This window comes from Peromyscus californicus, unplaced genomic scaffold (genome assembly GCF_007827085.1).
Source record: "Peromyscus californicus insignis strain IS unplaced genomic scaffold, ASM782708v3 Scaffold_10__1_contigs__length_136768540, whole genome shotgun sequence".
In the NCBI taxonomy this organism is placed as follows: domain Eukaryota; kingdom Metazoa; phylum Chordata; class Mammalia; order Rodentia; family Cricetidae; genus Peromyscus; species Peromyscus californicus.
Genome location: NW_026294391.1, coordinates 105,725,416 through 105,748,222, shown reverse-complemented (window position 1 = coordinate 105,748,222; position 22,807 = coordinate 105,725,416). Strand labels below are relative to the sequence as shown.

Below are 22,807 nucleotides of genomic sequence, written 5' to 3'. Positions count from 1 at the left end.
AACTTGAATCCAAATTTATCTTTCTTTAACCAGTAAAACAGTACTATACTTGCCATCAATGCCGCCATGTTTACCTGCAAGCCTCACTGGGAAATGTGGTTGTGTGTGGTTCCCTCACTAGATACTCTTGAGTTCCCTTATGATGTGAAGCTCACTGAATCCAGATAAACATGAAAATCCAAAGCAGCAAACCCTTCCTAAGTCTAGTGGAGCTCATTGTGTTCTTTTTTGCTGAATTGTGACTCCGGATTTTCTAGCCACTTGATTAGTCAGAAAATGCAAAACAAGCCAGGAAATCCCATTCTAACTCATATCTAACTCACAGAAATAAGATTATGTCATTATTGAAAACTGTGGTTGAAAAAAGACAACCATGAGCCATATGATGAAGGCCAAGATTATATCAGGTACTTTCCCAGGAAATAAAACATAGCCTTATCCCTCCAGAACTGTACACTCTGGTGAGGAACCAAAGATAACCATGAGGAATATGAGATGAGGGAGTCTCCATTGCTGGAAAATCCAGAAAAGCTTCAGAATTGTGAATGCACTAGATTAAGAATCAAGGCAGTACATAAACTGTATTTCATCTTCCTCTTTGTAGGCCCACAACAGAAACCTACTCTCCATTGATTTTGATCACATGACCCGCACGGGAAAGATCTACGATGACCATCGAAAATTTACCCTTCGAATTCTTTATGACCAAACTGGGAGACCTATTCTGTGGTCTCCTGTAAGCAGATATAATGAAGTGAACATCACATATTCACCTTCAGGATTAGTCACATTTATTCAAAGAGGAACCTGGAATGAAAAGATGGAATATGACCAGAGTGGAAAAATAATCTCAAGAACTTGGGCTGATGGGAAAATTTGGAGCTATACCTACTTAGAAAAAGTAAGTATGTGGAAGGGTAAATGAATAAGAATATTGAAAGTGACCCTAAGTAACCAACTTTATGAGGACCTACAGGAGAAAAGTCTGTGCTTTCACTGTATAAATAACAAAAATCCGCCATGAACCTGTAAGGATGGGCTCTTTTTCAACTGAAAACATCCCCATCCCAACCCTCTGCCAAGTACTTTTTCAAACTGGAGCCAGGATAATGGCTTAGCTTTCTACTCATTTGAGCATATTTGTTCATCCCCTTGAAAGGTATCTGTATTATTATGAAAGCTCATACTGAGAGAAAATAGCTAGTAAATTCCAACACTGTGTTAATGTATCTCGGCTCTGGTAAAAGGCCTCTTACTCAACAAATAAGGAATTTTTTTTTTGCCTAGCCAGGGAAATTTTCATTGTACACATTTGAGGACTAGTTCTCAAAAGTAATTAGCCTGAGGGAACAGTGGCAGAGAGGACTAATTGGTAATGGTCTTTTGTGTGTGCTAAGCCTCCAACAGCATCCATAATGGGAGCCTGTGCCCTCTGTCTGGAATAAAAGGATTATAATCCCACCACAGGAACCATTGGTGAAACATTAGCCCCTACACATCTGAATGGTTTCTGTTCAGATCATTAACAGTAGACAATAAGAACAATTAACCTTGACCTGCCATTGCCATGTCTGATCTCCTCCTAAGAAGTCTTTTCTTCCGAATGAAGTCATTTCAACCGAACTTGTCATTCCTGAATTCATTCCTAGGAAAATTAAAGGACACGTTCCCCAGAAAAACTCAAAGGTAATCGGTTGCAAGGTTACCCACAGGATCGGGCCACATGACAGGAAGGGAACAATTGAGGAGCTTCTGATACAACTCTCAAAGTTTAGCGCCATGCCGTTGTACAGCCAGTTTACTGCTTCCCAGCGTCAGTTGCTCAAGAACTTCCCATGTCAGGAATACCTAAGAGACAAAGCAAGGTTTGTTTGGGCGCAAAAGTAAGAGGTAGTCCTCTGAGATATGCCCCCTGGGTCCTTCCCTTCTGGGAAAGCTTCTGGAATGTGTAATCTGTATCCTACACAGGAGAAATCTGCATCTCATGGAGCAAGTCTTTCTTCTTTTGAAATTTAACAAAGAATGACTTGGAAAATCCTGTGGCTAAGGTCTACAGAGTGTCTCATGCATTCAAACATTAACTGAATCCAAATATGTGGTAGCATCTATACACAGTAAAAATGTTTCAGAAGGTATTTACTGATAACTTTGCTATATATGTACATTATAAGAGATGCATACGCATATTTTTAAAAAAATTATGCCACTGGCTTAACAGTTTTCCTTCCACAGCTCCTCCATGTGCCTTGAGAAGTAGCCAACAGTCCTTAGGGGCATTCTAGGGGTTATAGCCTCCAGAGCACCAGAGTGTGACAATCTGAGCTAATTGCCTGAAGACAGTAACATCTAGGCCTCCTAAGATTCTTCCCGTGATACTGTTTATATAATAACAAAAGCATCTATTGAAAACTTAAAATTCAACCCCACATGCAGTTTTCTCTGATACCAGTGAGGAGATGTGGCCTCCCTTTTTCAAAATAACTGTTTATTTCATCCAATTTACGTCTGGAATCACATAAAACAAACTTTATATCAGTTCTCTTTCTATAAAATAAAATATTTAGTGGGCAACAGTTCCTTCCAACAAAACAACAACAAAAAAATGCATCATGGGAGTAGGTACCTGTATTCCCATCCCTAATGAGGTAGAGGCAAAGGGAATCACAAATTCAAGGCCACTGTGACCCTTTCTCAAAAACAAAAAAAAGGGAACAAAAAACCCACCGGATGTAAGTGGTGTATTCCTCATCTAGAATAATATGTTAAGAGAACTTCAATGACTTCGAATTGTTTCCTGAGCAGTGAAACAAGCCTTTTAGTTATTGTGCCTCTACTTCCTGTGTAACTTATTCTTTAAATAGAAGGATCACCACTTGTTTAAGCAATCCTGTTGTCCAAACCTACAAAATACACAATTACAGAATGGTTTCTTACTTACAAAATGGTAGCATTCCTAAGACTTCTAATCATATCATCTATATGATTGCCATAATTTCCTAATTCATTCTGAAATTGATTTTAGTATATTATTATCACCAGTGATAAACAACTAATTCACTGAATAAATGCAGGACTTAAATGAAATAACTTAATCTTAAAAAGTAGCTAATTGAAAATATCTAGCACTTATTTCAACTTGATAGTAAATCAAAACAGGAACAAAGAAAAGGAAAAGAGGAAAGGAAAAAATAAAAGCATCTTTGAAACTGAGATTCAAAGAAAACTAAAGAAAGATAGTTGGATTTTTATGTACTTTTTCAGGAGCTTGCTGTTCTGGGATTCCTTTTGGTCTTTCTAATCCTGTATTTTAACATGGAATTTGCTACCACATTCTTTCAATGAGACAGGAAAAGAGCAGGGATGATGGCATTACTTCTTGTAGTACATAGTAAGAATGATCAAACTTTAAAATTTATTTTTTTAACCCCAAAATACTCTGGCATTATGTCTGCAAAGCCTCTTGCCAGGCTGACACCATGATATATATTGAAAATCAGCATCATACTTTTTTTACCTTAGCATGCAATGATTTTGTAAAAAAAAAAAAAAAAAAAAAAAAAAAAAGTTTGGCTTTCCCTAAAGTAGGTAAAAGTTAAACATATCATTTTGTACTCATTAGGAGAAAAATAATTATTTGGCTAATGGCTGTGGTTGCTTAAATAGTCTCTTCTCTATGAAGAAAATCAATTATTATTTCTTAGTTTTTCTGTATGTAGTCACTAATTTTCTGCCTAGATTTATGACACATCTCTAAGTTAATTATATTTTGAAGACCTGTGCAGCTAAGTTTGTATTATATACAATGTAAATCTTTCAGTTTCTTAAAAATCACTCTTACAAGCTCCATTTTTAAATGCACTTAAATATATTTTATAATCATTTAATAAGATGGTTTAATTTTACACATTTACACAAAATTGCCTATTTGGGGTTGTTTTCAACGGCTCACTGCAGAGACAGAATGCAATCTTTGGCTTGCGTTCCCAGGTAGCCCCACACTGCCATCTGGTGGTCATGACAGGAATACTATACCTTTTCAAATTTCTACTTTCATTTTAGTCTTTTTCAATTAAGTATACAGCCATGATTGTTCTCTTTTATTTTCCTTCACAAAGATTTCTTTTACAGTATAATAATCTATTAAAAGAACACAAGCTTCCCACTCTATTTTTCGGACTAATAAGGAATGGCTTTTTATCCGGCAGTAGCACAGTGGACATTGGATAAACTCATAAGCATTGTTTTGGAACAAACTGATAATAATACCAATCCAGAGTGAAAAAGCAGCCAAATAGGGCTAAATGGTATTGTGACAACAAAACAATTGCATTCAGGAGATTTCTAATCATGTCTTCCACGTTTTTTTGCCATTAGCAGGAAGTTTTAAAGCAGACTTGGTGGGTAGGAGGCTTTGGAAGCAGCTAAGAGTCAGCACGATAGAGGCTCAGGGTTCATGCACTGGTTCGCTATAGACTAGAGGAAGCAAACAGATGAAAGAATACAATAGCAACACAGTGTAAATTTTTGGCAAAGCTAGTACAGTGACTGCAATAGGCAGGGTGGTACTGGATAATGTGTGGCAGCCATATGGTGATTGTCCCTGGCCCACACCACAAGTGACAGATGTCATTTGTTCTTGGCACACTGACAGGAGGGAGTGGAAAGGAGCTGGAAAATCAGACTTTTGGAGTGGAAATAATACAAAGGTATTTTCACCAATTGCTGCATCTACCCACCCACCTCAATGTTCTACCACCTGCTGTTCCATTCATAGGAACAATTCCTTCCAGTTCTATGGAGTTTTGCATTGATGGAGGAGAGCGGGCCTCTCTTCATGACCCCAGGGCTGCACAGGATTGTGCCTTTTATTCAGGAGGGTTTGCAGATCACAATGATAGAACTACAAGATGTGGCAAGCTGCAGGTGTTCCATTTGACAGGATTTGTGCACCTACTTCTGAATCTCCAGGCATAACGTTGGTAGAAAAGAAATAACGACTAAATGAGCAAGTAACCACTGACTTCATGGCATTGACATGGAAGTGCGAATCACTAATTCTCAGAATTTGTGTAAGAGCGATGTGCCATTGCATAACACACATGAAATGTTACACCATAATTCTGTCATTTTTTAAAATTCATGTTGCAGATGCTTAAGTAATTAACATTCATAATTATTTGCGTGCTTTGCATGTAAAAAAATGAAAAGATGCCTATTGTTTTCACAACATAAAGTTCAGAAGTTGAGCTTAATATTTTTGTTTGCTAAGGTAATTCTCAAGAGAGTTAAATGCCCTTAAAGAGTTATATTAGAGGGCCTGGGGTGAATACTTTTTTTTTTATTAAAAGAAAAAGTTAAAGCACTGAGGATGTAGCATAAAAGTGTATACACTTTTGTATGAACGTGTTAGCTACACAAGCATAAGGACCTAATTCAAATGCCCAGCACACACATGAAAAGCTAGGAATGCATAGCTTCCCATTTGCCTTTAGCTCCAATGCTGTAGGGGACAGAGACAGGAGGGTTGTTGGGGCTTGTTGACCACCAGGATAGCTCCAGATTCATTGAAAGACAATTTCTCAGGAGACTAGGACAATGTCCTTCTCTGGCTCATACAAGGGCATATACAGATGTATATGCCCACATACATACATTCACACACACCACACACAAACAAATGAAATAAATTCTTTCTTAAAATGAATTTTAATTGCCAGTGAATTAGAGTCTTCCTGAAAATAGTGCTTTTGTATGTTTTTATAAATTGATACTGATTTTTTTTTTATTCTGTGGTACTGGGGATTCAATTTACAACCTCATACGTGCTAGGCATGTACTCTTATCAGTGAGCTATATTCTCAAGCTGTTAAAAATAATTTATTTGCCTTTAATCCCAGCACTTGGGAGGCAAAGCCAGGTGGATCTCTCTGAATTTGAGGCCAGCCTAGGCTACAGAGTGAGTTCCAGGAAAGGTACAAAGTTACACAGAGAAACCCTGTCTCGAGTTAAAAAAATAATAATAATTTATTTTGAGACAGAGTCTTTCTAAGTAACTTAGACTGACCTTAAACTCACTCTGTATCCCAGGTAAGCCTTGACCTTGTGACTTTCTGCCCTCTGCCTCCTGAGTAGTCTGGATTACAGGCTTGTGCCATCAGACCTGGCTTATGTTTCTATTTAAAATTGTAACAATATCAACCAATATTTATTAATATTTATATTTATTATAGACAAGGTATTATACTATGACAAGTAAGTGATCATAAATTACAAATCTGTTGTGTGTTGGGGGGGGTACATAACCAGAGAATTGTTCACTTTTAATGCTTCACTCCCTTAATATTAAAACATGAATCAGATTGAAACATGAAGAATATATTACAAAGCATGTATAATATTCAATGTGTATCTTTTCAGGAAGATGTCAACTGTATATAATCAATATATTTGGTGGCTCAAAGTTAATACCTGATAAACTCTGTCCTCACTTTACCTCCATTCAATCCATCTCCACATAGAAGTAGCAGTGACCTTTCTAAAATATCAACCTCACTGTTTCTCCCACCTCCTCAAGTGTGTCCTTCAACTTGCTTAAAACTTTACAATGGCTCCCCTATTGCAAATAGGCTTAAGTCCAAATGCCTCAAAAATTCACAGCATGTTCTAGATTCAGCTGCATTTTTACCATTCACTATCACTACCCCCAAACCACACATGTTCTGGCCACACAGAATTCCTCTCATTCTATAGGAAAATGGCCATTTTCATAGGTTTCCTTAATACTCAGCCCCTCCTAACACTATACCCTTTGCCAGAAGTACTCTTTCCTTCTGCATGATACATCTCCCTGTCTTTACCTGGCCAAGCTTTAGTCATCATTTATGTCTCAACTTAAATGTTCTGTCCCTAGGAAATTTACTCTGGCCTCATAAGTCTGGTATAACTGTTCTTCCTCCACTTTCCAGAAGTACTTTGTACATCCCATGTCTTAGCTCATTTCATACTGTATTATAATTGCTTGGTTATTGCAAATACCATGAAGGTAGATAGCATTGCTGTGTGCTACTGAATCCACCAAGATCTGCCACAGTCTCTGGTACATAGTAATTGCTCAATAAATTTGTGTTAAATGGATGGACATGTATTTCTTTTAGTCTCTTCAGTGTTAGTGATATAAATTGTAGTATTTTGGTTTTGTCTCGTTTCAGTCTGTAATGCTTCTCTTACACAGTCAGCGGCGTTACATCTTTGAGTATGACCAATCAGATTGTCTGCTGTCAGTCACCATGCCTAGCATGGTGCGCCACAGCTTACAAACCATGCTTTCAGTGGGCTACTACCGTAACATCTACACTCCACCAGACAGCAGCACTTCTTTCATCCAAGACTACAGTAGAGATGGCCGACTTCTACAGACGCTGCATCTAGGGACTGGGCGCAGAGTTTTATACAAGTACACAAAGCAAGCAAGACTGTCTGAGATTCTCTATGACACCACTCAGGTTACACTGACATATGAAGAGTCTTCTGGAGTGATTAAGACAATACACCTGATGCATGATGGATTCATCTGCACAATCAGATACAGGCAAACAGGTTTGTTTTTATACATCATCAGCCATATTCTTTTATAATCTTTATGATCACATTCATAAAAAGAAATGTTAACCTCTGTGTTCATGTTTGACTGAACAAATTTCTGTTTACTTCTTATACTATCCTCCACTCTAAATTTAAAACATGTTATAGTCTACCTGAGAGCTGATTCCTTAATAGCATACAGTAAATTTGTAGCTCTCTCAGCTTTCAAAACAATTGCAACTTCAGTACCTATCTTAACCCACTACTTGTTCATATCCATCCCTGCATCTTCTCCAAGGTCTATGTACAAGACCTGAAGCTCAGGAACCAGCTCAAGGCCAGGGTAACCTCTATAAGCCTCAGTTGATGACAAAAGTCAGAACTCTGGGATTTATTTCAGCCTTTGGATTCATAACATGCCCAAAGCCAGTTACTTAAATGTTGGACATTGTGAAAACCTGACCATCTGACTTTGTAGCAAAGGTTAAATAAAACGAACACATTTTGCCAGTGATGAGAGCAAGAAAGCATGTGCATAATATCAATTTTTCCCCTCTGGGCTACTAGATAGGTTATTACTTCAATAGTCCCTATAATTAAATTCTTCTGTAACTATGCTATACAATATTTTCCATGTCTAGTGACTATTATAAGCACACACATAAACACACACACACACACACACACACACACACACACACACACACACACTGATATGTGCAGGCATCAGATATTAGAGACAAATCTATAATATGATACGATTTTGAATATAAAAGTATCAATACTTAATCAAAAACTATGTGATTGTTCCTGGTTTAACAGGTGGCTCTTTTCTCATTTTTATTTTGATTTTTACAGGACCACTTATTGGACGTCAGATTTTCCGATTCAGTGAAGAAGGTCTTGTAAATGCACGGTTTGACTACAGTTACAACAACTTCCGTGTCACCAGCATGCAAGCTGTGATCAATGAGACCCCTTTGCCCATAGATCTATACCGATATGTTGATGTTTCTGGTAGAACAGAACAGTTTGGAAAATTCAGTGTAATTAATTATGATTTAAATCAGGTTATTACCACTACAGTGATGAAGCACACCAAGATCTTCAGTGCCAATGGACAAGTCATTGAAGTCCAATATGAGATCCTAAAAGCAATTGCCTACTGGATGACTATTCAGTATGATACCATGGGCCGTATGGTCATATGTGATATAAGGGTAGGAGTAGATGCCAATATCACGAGGTACTTCTATGAATACGATGCTGACGGGCAACTTCAAACTGTTTCTGTGAATGACAAAACCCAGTGGCGTTACAGTTATGATCTGAACGGAAATATCAACCTCTTAAGCCATGGGAATAGTGCTCGTCTCACACCTCTCCGTTACGACCTCCGAGACCGCATTACTAGACTGGGAGAAATTCAGTATAAAATGGATGAAGATGGTTTTCTGAGACAGAGAGGAAATGATATATTTGAGTATAATTCTAATGGTCTGCTGCAGAAAGCCTACAATAAGGTTTCTGGCTGGACTGTACAGTATTACTATGATGGGCTTGGGCGACGTGTTGCCAGTAAGTCTAGCCTAGGACAACACCTCCAATTCTTTTATGCAGACCTTGCCAATCCTATAAGAGTCACTCATCTGTACAACCACACGAGCTCAGAGATTACATCTCTTTACTATGATCTCCAAGGCCACCTTATTGCCATGGAGTTAAGCAGTGGTGAAGAATATTATGTAGCCTGTGATAATACAGGCACTCCACTAGCTGTGTTCAGCAGTCGGGGTCAGGTCATAAAGGAGATTCTGTATACACCTTATGGTGACATCTACCACGATACTTACCCTGACTTTCAGGTCATAATTGGTTTTCATGGAGGACTCTATGATTTTCTTACTAAATTAGTGCATCTAGGGCAAAGGGATTATGATGTTGTTGCTGGAAGATGGACAACGCCTAATCATCACATATGGAAACAGTTGAACCTTCTTCCTAAACCATTCAACCTCTACTCCTTTGAGAATAACTACCCAGTTGGCAAAATTCAAGATGTTGCAAAGTATACCACAGGTATTAAATTGAATACAATTAAGCTGAACTTGAACTAACTTAATGTTGGCCATCTTATTACATAATCTCAATGCCCTTGTTAGAGATGTTCCTTCTTCATACCACATTCTCCAGAGTAAGAAAAGCATGTAACTTTTCATCAGATATAGTGCTTTTGTATCCTAGTTTATTATTCTTTCCCTTTAATCTGTTGCTATGCTTTACCCTTAAAAGCTTGCCAATGTATTCTCATAAAACAATCAGGATTAAATCAAACAGAAATAAATCCAGTTTCACAATCCATGTGATCTTAAAACCAGTACCATATTATGAGTTTCACTACAGTGAACTGTGCCTATTCCTAGGATTGCCCACAGGCCAATAGATTTCCCTACATAGGGGAAAGGAAATTCTTTGAGAGTGAATCAAATAAGGGGAAGGTTACTTTACTTTCCCACTGTCTAAACATTTACAGCAGAAGCATATCTTTCAAGTTTGGAAATGCTTTTTAAATGTCTTTTTTTCTTTTAAATTTTGTGTCTCACAGACATTGGCAGTTGGTTGGAGCTATTTGGTTTCCAGTTACATAATGTACTACCTGGATTTCCCAAACCAGAACTAGAAAACTTGGAATTAACTTATGAGCTTCTTCAGCTTCAGACAAAAACTCAAGAGTGGGACCCTGGCAAGGTTAGTACAAATTTTAGCTAAAGAAAAAAAAAAACAGAAGAGCATCTAATAAAAATATGATAGTCTATACTTTTGATTATTTCTTTGAGGAGCTTTTTTTTAATGATTAATGAGGAGGCTTCCATAAGGAAAAGATCAGGAAAGTAGTGCTTTGAGAAAAGAAAAAACTGGTAGATTACTTGGTAACTGCTGCAATAGATACATAAGAAGAAAGAGAATTTGAACTTCTTAAATTCGGAAATCAGCTAGCAAGAGTAATAATGGATTCTATATAGAGAAAGACTGTGTATTAAGATATGAAAGTGTCAGATTTAAAACTGTCAAATAATTTCGAGGATAATGTCTTAAAACATGAAAAATAACATAAAACTGTTTAAATAAAGGAAACTATATTCAGGCATAATAAGCAAAGATACTACATTTGATAGGGATAAAGTCTTGAAAAAATATGAATGCTGAAACAAACATGAGTAGGCAGGTGATTTCATGAAGACTGTAGGATACGAACAGAAAGGAAAAGGAAGGAAGAAAAGAAAACTGAAAGTTGGGTAGGAAATGACATTTAGGTCAAAAATTATAGGAGAAAGAAACTTCTAAATAGATATATATTGTAGTTATGTCTTTTATAAGCATATGTAATATATACATGTTTTTATAACTAAAAGCCATTTTTAAAAAGACTGTCAAAATGTTAAAAATTATTGAATACTAGGAGGGTTATTAGTCTTTTCTCTTTGTTTCTTAGCAAGTCTAAAAGTTGCCCAAGTAATGAAAAATTTTAAGTACATATAAAATGATCAGCATGTCTTTCATATTTTTCATAGTTTTTTTCAGTTATTTATAAGGCCATGAATGACTGAAAGCATGAACTATGCCTTACACCCTTTTTCCAATCTCACTATGCTTAATGTATCACTCTACATGCAGTAATAACATCGAGATGGTGTCAGTTAAATTGCTGAATATAAGATCTGTGTTTTGAGTGAGCTAGCTAGCCTATTTAACGTTCCTTCTCTGCCCCTCCAAGGGGCAAGGAATATCACAGAAGAAGGGACATGAAGAGCATAAGGAGCAGAGGTTGGAGGAACTGCAGCAGAAACAGTATATTAGGGACATGACAAGCAGTTACATTCGCAAACTCTCAACAGCTCTGGTTGTCTACACCAGACCAAGGCAAGATCAACCTGGTCAGGATTCCAGCATTAAAGTGGGGCTCACAAGGCCTCACTGCTAGTTGAGAAGTTATAGGCACTCAATGACTACCAGAAGCAAGGAAGTCAGTGATAGCCCTATATCTTCATGCATCTGGGCAGCACTAGTTGAACTAATTGGGCTCAGTAGGATATACAAGTATAAGAGGATGTAAGTTGGGAATGTGATGTGGAGTGAAGTACCTGAAAGAAGAAGTTGGAAGTGAGGAGTAAGGAATGGATTTGATCAAATAAAATATACTCATGTTGAATGGGAAAATTTTGCATAAATTGGTTGCCACAAGCACATGCTGAAAATAGTAAAACCAAAACACAAAGTTTCTTGTAGCTCTGAAATTGTGGGATACCATGTTTGAACGTGTTTTCTTACACTCAACTAAAGCAAGATGCAAGACAACTGAGAAATTAGTACCTGTAAGCCTTCTGTTTTCCCAATCTTTGATGTAGATATTCTAGTTTGGGCTTTTTTTTTAATAGTAACTAAGTGAAAACTTAGAGAAGGAATCACCGTTGCCAGCCTTTCCTTCCTAATAATCACCAGGCATACAACAGGTTTCTAACCCTGTGCTGCATTTGCCCTGTGCCTTCTTTCCTAGATGATCCTGGGCATTCAGTGTGAGCTCCAGAAACAGCTCAGGAATTTCATTTCCTTGGATCAGCTTCCTATGACTCTTCAGTACAATGAGGGGCGGTGCCTGGAAGGAGGGAAGCAGCCAAGGTTTGCTGCTGTCCCTTCTGTCTTTGGCAAAGGTATAAAATTTGCCATCAAGGAGGGTGTAGTCACAGCTGATATTATAGGAGTAGCCAATGAAGACAGCAGGCGCCTAGCTGCCATTCTCAACAATGCCCATTACCTGGAAAACCTGCATTTTACCATAGAAGGGAGGGACACTCACTACTTCATTAAGCTCGGGTCTCTGGAGGAAGACCTGGTGCTCATTGGTAACACTGGGGGGAGGCGGATTCTGGAGAATGGTGTCAATGTCACTGTGTCTCAGATGACTTCAGTGTTGAATGGGAGGACTAGACGGTTTGCAGATATTCAACTGCAGCACGGAGCTCTGTGCTTCAATATCCGGTATGGAACGACTGTCGAAGAGGAAAAGAACCACGTGTTGGAGATGGCCAGACAGCGCGCGGTGGCCCAGGCCTGGACTCAGGAGCAGAGGAGGCTACAGGAAGGGGAAGAAGGGATTCGGGCATGGACAGAGGGGGAAAAACAGCAGCTTTTGAGCACTGGGAGGGTGCAAGGGTATGATGGGTATTTTGTCTTGTCTGTTGAGCAGTATTTAGAACTTTCAGACAGTGCCAACAATATTCACTTTATGAGACAGAGCGAAATAGGCAGGAGGTAACAAAAGAAATCTCTGCCTTTGCGTCACCAAAGACTGCCTGTTTTTAAAACAAAATAAAATGGTTTATTGTATTGGTTTTCTAGATCAGAACTCTGTATATGTAAATATGGAGGAAAAACATATCCAACTGCCTTTCAATGTGACAGAAGATGGTATTTTAATATTGTTTGTTTAAACTCTTTAAGAAATGACAGAGATTTTTAGTTCTTGTGTGGCAGTATTCAAAAGAACGCAAGCTGAACTCAAACAGCTAACACAAATGTTTTCAGAAAGCACCACTTTCAATTTGTTGAGCCATGCATATGTTCAACTACATAAAAAGAATCCAAGGCTCTCAATTTCTATTGTGACACCAAGTTTCACATCTAACTGTTGGCAGAACTTACAGGCTACTTGAAAATGTGGTGCAATAGTATCTGAACCTTGCATCTCAAAAGACTGCCAGCCCCTTCACATTGTCCAGATCTGTTAGAGGAAACTTAAAGGAAATCTAAAATGTCTTCAAGCACCATCTCCTGGAGTCAGAAACTGTTTTCCCTCCTTCCCTGATTTTTCCTCCTTGCTTGTTAAAAAGTAAATGCCATGTTGTTGTGCTGTGTTTTGGCGTGTGGTGGCTGGCTTCGGTCTTCCATGCCTTGCTGCAGGTGCGGTAAGCAGGCTGAAGAGCCACTGTTTTGCTTGTGTGTACATGATACCAAAGCAGCTGGTCGATGTGACCTCTCTCATACAACCTGTTTTGACTCAATTTTTTAGCCATTTGCCCAGCTGTATTGGCGTCATGTAAACATAGCTTTTATTAATCTGGGTAAGAATTTCTCGTTTATATATAGGGTGTGCTTTGGTCATAGTTTCACATTAGTAATCCAGTATTTATATACTAATCCAATGGTTTGTGCACATGAAAGATAATATACTAAAAAGCATCTGGTACAATAGAAGAGGTTTTAACAGGTGTGTACACGCCTGTGATGCTGATAAACATATTTAACTACTGCAGAAATTCCCAAGAGCCCAAATCTCAGAAACAATAGACCTTGTATTAAAGTGAAAACAAGACAAAAGCCAACATAATAAGAGTTGCTGCCTCATCATTTCTTCCCACTTAGATTCATCTTTCAAATGGAAATTTTTTATTGAATCTCTCCCAGCCATAAGCAAAAAATTGAATTAAGTGAATCCTTTCCAACTTAAAGCATTTCAACTAATTATAGAAGGGCAGACTAGTTTTTTTTTTAACCAATATAATTTATGTGGCTATTTTAGTTCTCTGTCTTTAATCCATTTATTTTTATTTAATCATCTATTCCACCTAGGAAAACAACTATTTTCAAGAGGGGTTGTTTTTTCCGTAATTGCTCAAAATTTAGAGAAAGGTCAGGGTTAATGTTAATATCTGCTGCAGTTTCTCAGTCTCTTATGAATCCTGCAGCTAAAGAAGCAACTTGGTGAGCTGAAAGATTTGTGCCCATTGACAAAGAGGCAGTTTATAAAATTCTGTGTAATTGCAAGTTGCCACAAATGAAAAGTCATGACAGCACAATGTGCCCAGTAGAAAAGTCCCATGAGATAGCTTCTACCCTCGCATCACCAGGTGAACATTCGCTATGTCTAGAGGAGAATCTGTGATGGACTCTTCATTGAGATTCTTTCCAATATGGGCTTTGTGATGACAGTTTCATTGGAAATATGCAAAGTCAAAATCCAGGCTCATGTTAAGATGTTTTTAAAGAATCTGACTCTCATTATACAAAGAAGAATGAGGGAGAGGAAAAGGACCCCAGCAAATAGTAGAGGAGGGTGTATTCAAATATTTCATTGTTAAAACCTTCAGGTTCAGCTCATCACATACTTATACGTTCACTGAGGATGCAGGGAGGAAGAAAGAGAGAATTAATGGTGAACTCATCATTTATCTTGGTAATTGGAAGCACATCAGCTCAAGATATTGCTAATCCAGATTAAAATCCCAGTGAATCAGGCTTGTGTCATCAGTACAGTATTTCTTCACGATGAAATTCTGAAAAGTTTCACAAACTTGTTGAAAATTTGAATACCTCCACACCAACCTAAAAATAGACCTTAAGTTTCTAGAACCTCGGACGTTCTTTGAAGTCAATGGGAAAATAATTTGTTAACTGTATATAAAAGTGCATTCTTAAATGTGGTGTATTTTTATCACTAACCCAATGTGTCAATATTGGAGTCGATTTCGCTTCTATTTTAAGTGATTGCGCTCTTTTGCAACTCACTAATGATGTATCATTTTCAAACTGTTTTAAATAACCATTAGAAACAAATATTTGGAGCTAGTCCTTCATAGTAATTACCTTGAACTGTGCAATTCTAGTTTGTAATACGTATTTAGTTAGTTTGTGCCTTTGGTTACCTAAAGTTATATTTGTATTATATTCAGGAAATGCACTTTTTATCACTTATAGCTGTGGTTTTAATACTGCCTTGAACTATTAATGTTCTCTTTACAACTCCTAAAGTTTTGAGGAGGAAAAGAAAAACCAAAAGGTTAGCCCTAAAAAGTTGCAAATCTAAGAGAAACATTTTGGCATTTCTTAATAAGAACAAGGAAATATTAAGTATATTGCTTCCTGTTAGCAGAGTAGAAAGGATGCTTTCACTGAGTTTTAGTTCTGAAGTTTAAATGAAAGAACAATTCATTTGTGTTTTCTGATGACAGTACAGCTTTGAAGAGAAAATGCGTGCAATTTCTCACATACAAAAGACAGGTGGTTACACAACACAGCTAACATACCACTCAAGTAAGTTAAAGTGAGAAAATAGTATTTGGATGCTCCTGTGAGGAACATTCTGGGAGGGATGCAGGAAATACTCTGCAACTGCTTCTTTTCCTTAGGCCCATTTCATCTGTGCTTTTTGGTTTTAATTTGTTTTACTGTTGCACTACAGTCTAGGGATCCAAATGAGCTGAAAAGTTCTAAGTTCAAGAGATATTTAAATCCATCTATTTTTCAGTTGTCATTCTAATCATTATTGATTGGAAGCACGATTCTGGAAGGAAAGAACAATAAAGCTCAATTCATTCTTTCAGCAAAACACTTGTCATAGAAATAAGTATATGTTTTATTTTTAACCCAACAAAATAATGTTTTAAATAAGTGTGTCATTTATTATCAATTCATCTAGGAGATCTATAATATATAGACTGCATATATAAAATATAATATATACAACATATCCAAATGTATGGAAAATTGATGATGTATAATTTGGAATTCATATGCTACCTACACAGAGAGATATAAAATTCCATTATAATTTCAATTGGATTTTTAGTTTTCATTATTGTTGACCCAGTTTCAGCATCCCATCACTCATCTCTGCATTCTCTTTCTTTCTTTCCCACTACACCTGTTCCCACAGTAACTTTACCTGAGAGTCCAGGCAGTTTTTGCATTTCTGCAGATTTGTGTTAAGAGCAATTTAGTTCAATTGCAGTGAAAGCAGAAGTAGAATAATCCAGTATTTAAAGAAAAATTGGAGGGAATGGAGTGTATTATATCTTGTATGGAAACATATGCCTGCAGATTCAATGCACCGTTCTTGTTTCTTTGGAGGAATTCACATATACATAGCTGACCTGACTAATACTTCAGATCTCAGACTGCTCTTCCACAGCCTTCTGTAAGGTTCTTTATTAAGCAAAGAAAACAAAAACCAAAAAAAGAGCAAAAGAACAAATAAACAAAAAAAAAGCAAAGCAAAACAAATTAAAAAAAAAACAGAAACAATTCAACCACAAAACCGTGACTTATTTCAGTGTGTCCTTCATGTGAAAGCTGTTAAGGACCAAATATACTACTGTGTGTAAGAAGAAATTGCTTCCTAAACAGTAATTGAACATACTTAGAGTTAAACTTGCTGTGGATTTTGTCTTGGCAGTTGTCATCTTACATTATTTGTCAAAGGAAATGTGTTTGGCAGTTAAAAATCTTTCCTTAGATTTAGTGGTGGACTTTAACCTCTTAAATAAATGTTAGTATATCAGATTGTGTCCTTGAAAAATATTTTACGTGTATGAATCATGACAGTGTCTAAATCTTTACTGTTCTTCTGGCAAAAGCATCAGTAAGAAAAAGGGTGAAAGGGAGAAGTACAGCCTTTATGTCAGAAAAGTATTCTTTTTAGCTGCTTACTTTCTCATGAAAAGTAAAGATGTTTACAGTGTATGCCAAGATTTTCAGTTTCTATGTAACAACAGTTAGAGGTTCTAATCATACTGAAAATTGTGTTCTGATGGCCTGAGCCATGTTGCTAAGAAACAATAGGTTTCAATTTTGTATTCCTGCGCTCCTGTGCTGAAAAGTGACTGGATACTGTACAGGTACATGTTCTCTGGCTGCAGGTCAATGGTCTTTTGCATTTTGCTCTGGCTTTCAAGCCAGAAGCATGCGTTTTTCTACAAGAACATCAACAACGTGCTGTAAATATTTAAAGTTAAACAGTATGTGTCAATATTTGAAAGAAAAGTACTTTGAATATTTCATTTTTAAAAAATAAAATTGCAAATGAACATTGTGTCCCATTTTATTCATGCGCCAAACTGCATCCCCAACTCAGTCTGGTCAACTGAGATAGGAAAAGTGGCTCCTTGGCAGGGAACAATAAAGAGCACATTATTTTTGAAAATGTAGATGCAGAAATCAAAAAGGCACTAATTCTAGGCAGAAGTCTCTTCATTTTTATTTCTCATACAAATCAGATCTATGACACAAATGACCACCTAATAAACAAAGAAGAATGGCCTCAGTGAATTCAAATGCCTCCAGGTTATGACTTCTTAAAAGGCTTGCTCTGTCTTCTTGGTGCCTTTGTCAGCAATAAAGAAAAATTCAATTGAATAAATACCTGGTGATGGAGAGCTAGAAGAGCAGGGTGTCTAAATGCATTGCCAAAAGGATGTGTGGACGGAGGAGTGGCAGTCATGACAGACTATAAAAAGAAACAGCAGCTCCACATAGGCCCTACACCACAAGCTATGACAGTTAGCATTTGTCATTTATCTCTCCCACAAAGACATTTCTAAATGAGACTACAACATCTGGCCAATAGGTCTTCACATATTTGACTTGATACTAATGGTATCCATCTACTGCATAACACTCCTTACTGAAATTTGACATTTACAGCACTTCAGATGCCCTGCCACTTTTTCTACTGATTGATTGTATATGATCTATCACTGCCATATAAGACATTATATTTATATGCACACATATAGAAATATATATATCTTACATATACATATATAGGACATCATATATACAATACATACTATAAGCAAGAGAGAGTACAGTGAAACCACCAAGCTGGACCATTCCATAGGTGGAAACGAAGGTTTATTTGGGAAAATTCAAAGCTGCCATAGCTGTCAGAGAGAATAGCAAAGGGCAGAGAAAGCCTTCCAGGTGTTAAAGAGATGGGTGCTGTGGCAGGAGGGAGCCTGCAAACCACAACAGCCTAGAAGTTAGAATAGTGGCTTAGGAGGTTTGTGGACCCAAAGATTGGTGTTGGGGAGGGGGGTGCATAGAAATTAGATACCCCATTGCTAGAGGTAGTCAGCTATAAGAGCAAATGAGGAAAATAGTGGGTCTTTCAGACAAGCAGCCACTTCACTAGTTTCTGAGGAATGCTGACTTTAGGCTTTTGTTTCTATGCCATCAATCCTTCTGTTTACCCAGCCTGAGCTGAGCCTAGACTGTCATTTAGACATTGGTAGTGCCACTGCCATTTGGGGCCCGCTTTGGACCTAACATACACATGTACAGAAAATGACTTAGAAAGCAGAAGATACCCTTGTCTCAACACATATCATCAATACAAAGGAGGGAATTTATTAGTTTCACCTGTGGATTTTTTTTAATTGTACATTCTACCTGACTCTCGTATTAAAAAAAAAAAGCCAAGAGCCCCTACTTTAACAGAAGCATTATAGGAAATAAGAACTTTGTCTGTATTCCTTCACTGATCACCTTGACTTTTAATATTTGAATATGTATGCAAATATTTTGTACTGTTGCTACCTTAAAATCATGTAATTCTAGTGCTTCCATAACCCAGTGAGATGAGTAAGATTGAATTATTCCTACTTGGTAAGTACTGTAAAAGTATCAGATTGACTTAACTAAAGTCACATGGACTGTGAGTGACCAAAATGCAAAGAAAATACAGGTCTCATGAATTTCTGCTTTCACTCCAATGCCAAATGTGGCATCACCACCTAACTTCTTTGTGAGAAGGCAAATGAATTTCAGGGGTGGGGGAAGGGCATCAGGGTGTGTGTGTGTGTGTGTGTGTGTGTGTGTGTGTGTGTGTGTGTGATGTGTTCTATGTGTTTTCGACAGGTTCTATCCATCCAGTTTGTCACATTTGTTACATCAAAACATGTCCTTTTAAAGAGCAAGAGAAGAGCAAATGAGGGGCAACAACACTAATGCAGGGAAGCGTTTGCTGCACAAGCATGAGGTGCTGGATTTGACCCTACAACACACACAGCACGAAACAGCCGGGACCTTAAGGCACAGCCCACCCTCAAGACTAGGTGGGCAACACACACTGGACTAGATGCAGAAAAAGAAAAGGATGAAAAAAATCTCAAAGGTGGCTAGGAAGGAATGGGAGAGTGGAAAGGCTGGTTATGGAAGGAGTTGGAAAAGGGAGGAGGAATATGTTCAAAATCCATTAAATGAAATTCTCAAAGAATTCAAAAAATACTGGGTTGTTTGTTTTGTTTTGTTCTATATTTTTTGTTTTGAACCTAGCATGGTAGCACATAATTATAACCCAGCACTGGGGAAGCAAAGACAAGCAAATTCCTGTGGCTTCCTGGCCAGCCAGTGTAGCCTGTTTGATGAGACCCAGCCCAGAAAGAGAACCTGTCTCCAGAAAAAAAAAAATAGGTGGACAGAGCCTGAGGAATGACACTTGAGGTTGTCTGTGGCCTTCACTAGCATGCACACAAGAGCAGGAACACACAGTCACATGCACATGAAACTCAAATGACCTACTAATAATTCAGCCTTTTACTAGAAATTTGGCCAGTGACCCCAAAGTATGAAAGTCTCCAAACTAGGATAGTTTAACTTCACCCCTGGCTGCAAACAGAACTAGTAAGATCCCATTTCCTGCAAGGGCAAACACAGGCGACACACTTGAATTTATGGCACCCTAACAAGAAAGCCAGTTTTCATGTAACCTTGAAACACTCAAGGACAAATCTGGCTTTTATTATTAATAGACTTGGGATTCTGAGCTCAATAAAGTGAATCAAATAAAACATAGTCTAATGTCATAACATTCATAACAGATTTTCAAATGTTTCTCACATTTTCAAATTATCCATTCTATCTAAAGGAAGAATGTCTGACATCCAGCCCTTTATTTATGCCAGGTGGCTTCATCAGACACATCCGTTGTAGATTTATTCTACCTGTGAACTGCCACAAGGCCCCTTGCCTGTCACAGTCAAACAGACAATTACCTAAGCTTGTCTCCCTACTGACCTTATGCTTCTAATAACAAATTTCTGAAGAAATGGACTAGTATTTGATAAGCTGTCATACGCATTGTGGGCTTGCTGACACACTTTTCAAAAGAGGTATATTCTTGGAAATGCATGTGTCAGGTTCCAAAGAAACTGGGGACAAGTCTCACTTAGTACCTGTGCCTCCTCTCCTAAACCAGTCCAGGGGCTGGGCTTTGCTTCCCTTCCCCCAGCTTCTCTTTTCTATATAACCTCAGCAATTTTAGCCATGATTTCTCTTGGTTCTTCTCTTTTGGTCACGTGGCTCCTAACTGGCTTGCTCTTGGCCTCTTTGTCTTCTTGGCTCTCTCCTCAATTTTCTTCCTCTTCTTCCTCTCTCCATATCTCTCTCTCCTCCCATGGGCCTGTTCAGTCTGGACCATTCCAGATGCCTCTGGGTGACCTCTCTCATATCTACAATAAACCCTTCTCCTCAACCATACCCAGGATCAGTCATGTGCTCATTTTCATTCAGCATGTGCTTTTTTTTTTTCTACCTTGACTTGGCGTCTTTCAGGTATACCTGACTACCACTGTAAAAAGTGCACCTATTACACACTAGGAAAGAACAAAGTCACTCATGTTAGGGAAGAAAAGAAATGGAATCAACTTGATGAGTAAAGTCCAGCCAGAGAAGAGGCTCATGAACTGGAAAGTCTGAAAATAGTAAAATCAGAAAAGTTCTTAACTTTTCCAGGGAATCATTCCAATACAGGAAGGCAGTCTTCATCAATGCTTTAGTTTATTAGCAGCATCTGTCTCTATATTTTATTTATTTGTTTGGTTATTTTTGAGACAGAGACAGGGTTTCTCCATGTAGCTCTGGCTGACCTGGAACTCACTATGTAGACCAGACTGTCTCTGTATTTAAATGAATTAGGTAAATTCAAATTTACCTAAAACAAATTAGGTAAATAAAACTTTCAAATATTTGATTAAAAGGTGAAAGATCTAAAAACAAATTAGGTAAATAAAACGTTCAAATATTTGATTAAAAGGTGAAAGACCACTAATGATTTCAGGAAGCATTTTTTTTTTTTTTTTAAAGATTTATTTATTATGTATACAGCATGTTTGCCTGCAGGTCAGAAGAGGGCGCCAGATCTCATTACAGATGGTTGTGAGTCACCATGTGGTTGCTGGGAATTGAACTCAAGACCTCTGGAAGAGCAGTCAGTGCTCTTAACCGCTGAGCCATCTCTCCAGCCCCAGGAAGCATTTTTCAAAACAGACTCTTATAAAGGAACACACAAATAACATTCACATATTTAGTTATTCCAAAGTGAACAGATTTCAGAGAGTTAAAAACATGAATTGAGGCCGGGCGGTGGTGGCGCACGCCTTTAATCCCAGCACTCGGGAAGCAGAGCCAGGCGGATCTCTGTGAGTTCAAGGCCAGCCTGGGCTACCAAGTGAGTCCCAGGAAAGGCAGAAAGCTACACAGAGAAATCCTGTCTCGAAAAACCAAAAAAAAAAAAAAAAACATGAATTGAAAGTAAAGATGAAAGGACTGGAGGGTGTACTGTGACACACCGGACCACTCTACAGCTTCTACTACGAGATTCTTTTGATTTTGTTTGTTTGCTTTGGTTTTTTGTTTTGTTTTGTTTTGTTTTCATTTTTGTTGTGTTTGTTTGCTTTCTTTGGTTTTTGGCTTTTCTTTTAAATTTTGTTTTGTTTTGGAAGAGAGGGTGGATGTGGGGACAGGGAAATGGGTGGGGATGAGGATACATGATGTGAAATCCACAAAGAATCAATAAGGTTTGAAGAATTAAATAAAAACATGCATTGAAATCTAAATTCAAACTAAAAATCTTTTAAATATTTTTAGGGACTGAGGGTGTAATTTGGTTGGTAGAGTGCTTATCTAGTACACAGAAAGCCCTGGGTTAAAACCATGGTGCTGCATAAGTCAGGTTGGTGGCTCATAACTCTAATACAAGCATTCAGGAGGTGGAGACAGAAGGATCAGAACTTCAAGGTTATCCTCAGCTACACAACAAGCTGGAGATCAGCCTGGACTCCATGACACCCTATACAAAAAAAAAGTATTTAAACATATGTATTTTGTTTTATCTTGAAAGTAGACTTTTTAATTTACTTAAAGTTAGTGATGCTGTTATTTCAACAAATAGCGAGCTGCCCATAATGCATTGCTGTCACCATACTCCATCTTTGCATGCTCAAAGCATCCATGTTAAATGTTAAGTATGCACAAAGTAGCTCTGTCTGTCAGCAGCTCACTCATTATTAACCTAGTTCACAACACAAGACTTCTAATGTATTAGTTTTCCTGTGGAGTATGGACCAGAGTATTTGTGCTGATTCATTGTACCACTAAATACAAATCTCCCTAC

The 22,807-nt window shown here is 37.7% G+C and overlaps 1 protein-coding gene across 5 annotated transcripts in view; it reads left to right on the top strand.

Moving 5' to 3' along the window:
- The window catches only part of Tenm1 (teneurin transmembrane protein 1), an 820,708-nt gene extending 803,267 nt beyond the window's left edge, over nucleotides 1-17,441 (top strand). For all 5 annotated transcript variants that reach the window (XM_052738708.1, XM_052738728.1, XM_052738717.1 and 2 more), the window contains 5 exons: nucleotides 605-901; nucleotides 7,209-7,596; nucleotides 8,440-9,660; nucleotides 10,187-10,329; nucleotides 12,137-17,441. In XM_052738708.1, coding sequence (XP_052594668.1) covers nucleotides 605-901; nucleotides 7,209-7,596; nucleotides 8,440-9,660; nucleotides 10,187-10,329; nucleotides 12,137-12,895 — 2,808 coding nt within the window. In that variant the 3' untranslated portion in view covers nucleotides 12,896-17,441. The remainder of the gene's footprint in view (nucleotides 1-604; nucleotides 902-7,208; nucleotides 7,597-8,439; nucleotides 9,661-10,186; nucleotides 10,330-12,136) is intronic.
- The last annotated feature ends 5,366 nt before the right edge of the window (nucleotides 17,442-22,807 follow it).